The 3,798-nt window shown below is 43.7% G+C and overlaps 1 protein-coding gene across 1 annotated transcript in view; it reads right to left on the bottom strand.

Moving 5' to 3' along the window:
- Positions 1 to 2,888, bottom strand: part of PKP2 (plakophilin 2) — a 71,325-nt gene extending 68,437 nt beyond the window's left edge. The window contains exons 1-3 of the mRNA XM_008073737.2: positions 2,819 to 2,888; positions 2,082 to 2,194; positions 1,017 to 1,711 (exon numbers count right to left, since the gene is read on the bottom strand). Coding sequence (XP_008071928.2) covers positions 1,017 to 1,711; positions 2,082 to 2,194; positions 2,819 to 2,888 — 878 coding nt within the window. The remainder of the gene's footprint in view (positions 1 to 1,016; positions 1,712 to 2,081; positions 2,195 to 2,818) is intronic.
- Between the last annotated feature and the right edge of the window lie 910 nt (positions 2,889 to 3,798).

Genomic DNA, 3,798 nt, shown 5'->3' with positions numbered 1-3,798 from the left:
TTGGAAGGCTGAGGCAAAAGGATCGCCGGAGCCCAGTAGGTCGAGGCTGCAGTGGCTGGGAGCGTGCCACTGCACTCTAGTCTGAGTGACAGAGTGAGATTCCAACTCAAAAAAAAAAAAAATTCAATTGTTTTTATTATTCAATATTGCCAAAAAATATCCTCCAAATCACTGACACTGGAAATCAAAAAGTAAAGGTACCTAGTATCAAAAGAAAAAAAGAGACATCTAAAAATCAGTTGTTTTCCCTCAGCTCTCATAGACTTTTTATTTATTTATTTTGAGTCAGGGTTTCACTCTGTTGCCCAGCTGTATTGCACAGATAAGATCATGGCTTACCAAAGCCTCAATCTCCTGGGCTCAGACGATCCTCCCACTTTAGCCTCCCAAGTACCTAGAACTACAAGTGTGTACTACCACACTTGGCTAATTTTTGTTGTTGTAGAGACGAGGTCTTGTTATGTTGCCCAAGATGGTCTCATACTCCTGGGCTCAAGCAATCCTCTTTCCTCAGTCTCCTAAAGTGTTAGGATTACAGGTGTCAGCCACCATGCCTGGCCTAGGCTTTTTATGGTAACAGTTATCAAAACCGCTTTTGAAGTTCACGCTTAGCACTAAGAATAAGCATTTTTGCCTTTTTCTTTATTTCAAGAAATGATTTTAAAAATGCACATGCAATGATCATTTTTTGTTCTACCTTGAAGTCTGCTCTCCTTTAGACAGAATTTCACATAGCGGAGTGCTAGGGTCTCTTTAGCCACCATCTAATCTGGAACAGATGGACTAAATGTCACATTTCCCCACAAAGCTGCCATGTGAGCAGGTAGCTTGGCCCCTGTCCCTGAGGTAAAGAGGCTGATCTGTCAATTAGGCAGCTGCCTAAAAAGTCATTATTTTAATCACTTATCTCTGGAAGGCTTTCTCTCCAGCCCCAGAAGTGCCAGCTCATGCTGTCAGGGCTGTGGGAACAGAATGTGCTGGCACTGCCCGAGCTGCAGATTCAGAGGGGGACTCACCCGAGCTGGGAGTCGGTGAAAGTGCTTCTCTCCGACAGCATATTCCCGCTTGCCCCTGCTGCCACCTGGCCAATGGTCATATGTGTTCTCCTCCCGCTGGAATCCACGACACTGGGCCCGCCTTCCCTCAGGGTACGGGTGCTGTGGAAGGAGCTCTGATGCCAGGAGGACCGGGAAGCCCTGTTCTGGGTGACAGGCTGCAGGGGCACCAGCGGCCTGACCTGCCCGGCGGCAGGCCCTGTAGTCAGGTAGTTCTCTTTCTCCAGGAGGTTGCCCATGCTGTGACTGGTCCCTGGCCTGGGGTACGTGAGCACAGGTGGGTTGGCAGGGACGCCGTCAAAGACACTATCATTAACAGACTCATACTGGTACCGTCTGTGGTAAGTGTCATAGTGGCGCTGCCTGCTTGCAGCCACACCGTGGCTCAGCCCCACGATTTCTGAGCGAGCATATCTCGGTGGCATGAGGAGGGTGGCCCGCCTGCTTTCTTGGTGCCGCAGGGTGGGCCCAGCCTGGCTTCTCTGGCTGTACTGGTATTCGCTGTGGGCATAATGAGCCCTCTCGGGGCTGCTGTCTGGAGAAATCTCGAGTCTCCTCAGAGGCTGCCTCAAGGATCTTTCTTCCACTGACTTCTGTGAACTGTAGTGTGCTGTTCCTCTCCCCCAGCGACTTTCGTAAGTGGCAGTTGTGCCAGCCTGCACACAAGAGAAATAACATTTTAATGAGGCAGAAATCAGTTTTCATCTTTGTTGAAGACTAATTACTCCGGGACTATTATACAAGAATGTCCCTTTCTCTGAATCAGAAGAGAAGTTGGCCCCTTTCAGGGCAAAGCCTTTTTAAAAACCAAGACTTGATTAACTTGAGTCATATTTATTTGGACTAGGATGTAAGACTGTTTAAAGGCCCCAGTTTCTATGGAGTCCTCACAGAATCAATGTTCTCAAAATTCATTTAGGAAATGATAATACTTGGGAATTGTAAACATCCAAAAATCATCTCAGGAAATTTGAAAGTGTTTTCCTGGTAATCTGATCAAGAGAGTTACTTTCTTTGATATCCTACCTTTAGCATGTCATAGGATTTAGGAACAGAGGAACGTCCACCAACAAAATCATTCTCAACCAAGTGTAAGTTGTAGACATACTCAGGAACACTGCTGGTTCGGTGGAGATTTCCTACAATCAAGCAAATATTTAAATAACTCACACAAAAGTGGGTCAATCAATACAATACAGACTTAACAACTGCATATTAAACTTTTAAATGTAAGTGATTAAGGTCAGCAACAAGGACTAAATTTATATTAGTAATGTTGAAATCTTGATTAAAATGTTGATTTTACACCAACCTTGGATATGACAAATGATCAAAGGTTATCAAAACATTCTCTACAAAAGTTTTTCAAAATGAAAGCTGAATTAAAAAAAAAAAAAAAAGAAGGGAGAGGGGATTCACAAAAATAAAAAATGTTTGGTTGTTACCATGCTGAAGAATTAGCAAATCACTCATGGGTTTAGGTGGTCTGTATTAAAAGCTGTTTCTCAAGTCGGCAAAGAATTCTGTTCCCAGGGCAGAAATTCAGAAGCTTTTTATAATAAGTAGGTGTAGGCAATAAATATAACGGTGACTCAACACTACTAGATAAGACAGCTTGTATAAACAAGGTGAATCAGTAAAGTCAAAGAAAACACGGATCAACTTAAGGCCAAGGCAGGGGTTGAGGGTATCTGGCAAAGTGAACATTTGGCAGGAGAAGAAATCAACCACTATTCTACAGATAACTGCTTTTGTGGAATCACCTGGCTTGTCCTCTGTTTGGTGGTCTAACAGCCAGCCCACTCTCTGGCAGACCCTGATAGGATGCAACATATTGTACTTAGAGCTCTATGAAGCCTACAGGGAATCTCAACGGATGCATGTCACATATTTCTTCAAATACGAGGAGACAAGTGACAGAAGACAGTACCGTGCCCCTCTTCTGCCTTCTTTATCCTTCTCTGAGCTTCTTTTTCGCTTTTGTAATCTCTTACTGGCCTTTCCCAAAAAAAAAAAAAAAAGGCTAATCCAAATAATCAAAGGTCTCCAAAACCTAGGAAATTTCTAGTTCCCTAATTTCACCCAAAATTTCTTTTTCTCTCACATAACATTTATTTGGAAATCTGAGGAAAAACAATACTCAGTGAGCTCTTGTAACCTTTAGAGACACAAAAGATGTTGAGACTAAAATAACACAGGCAGTCCCCTTTCCAGTACAATCAGAATATACCAACATACTCTTCCAACAAATTGTTATAAAGTAAAAATTTCACAAGATTAACAATACATTCACAAGATATTCTGAATGGGAGGGAGAACAGAAATTGTTGTTACCAGAGAGAAAAAAGTCTGAATCCATCCCAAATTAAGTTTGTACATGTGTCCTTATTTTCTACAGCCAAACAATCTGGCTGATAAGCAATTTTCAGGCATCAAGAGGTCCTGTGGGGTGGTAGCAGCGGGCTTGAAACTGTCACCCTAGAGACAAGGGAAATTGAGATAAGCCAGGCATCGCCTGTCTCTAGGGGCTAGATTTCTCCACAGGGGCTGGCAAAAGGTCAGGCAGCTACTTAATTTTTTTTTTTTTTTTTTTGGTTGGAGTCTCACTGTCGCCCAGACTGGAGTGCAGTAGCCGCTCCCAGCCACTGCAGCTTCGACCTGTTGGGTTCCGGCGATCCTTCCGCCTCAGCCTTCCAAGTAGCTGGAACTACAGGCGTGCACTACCACACCCGGCTGATTTTTT

This window comes from Carlito syrichta, unplaced genomic scaffold (assembly GCF_000164805.1).
Source record: "Carlito syrichta isolate Samal-C Ts95f unplaced genomic scaffold, Tarsius_syrichta-2.0.1 Scaffold316039, whole genome shotgun sequence".
NCBI lineage: Eukaryota > Metazoa > Chordata > Mammalia > Primates > Tarsiidae > Carlito > Carlito syrichta.
This window is presented reverse-complemented; position numbering and strand designations above follow the sequence as displayed.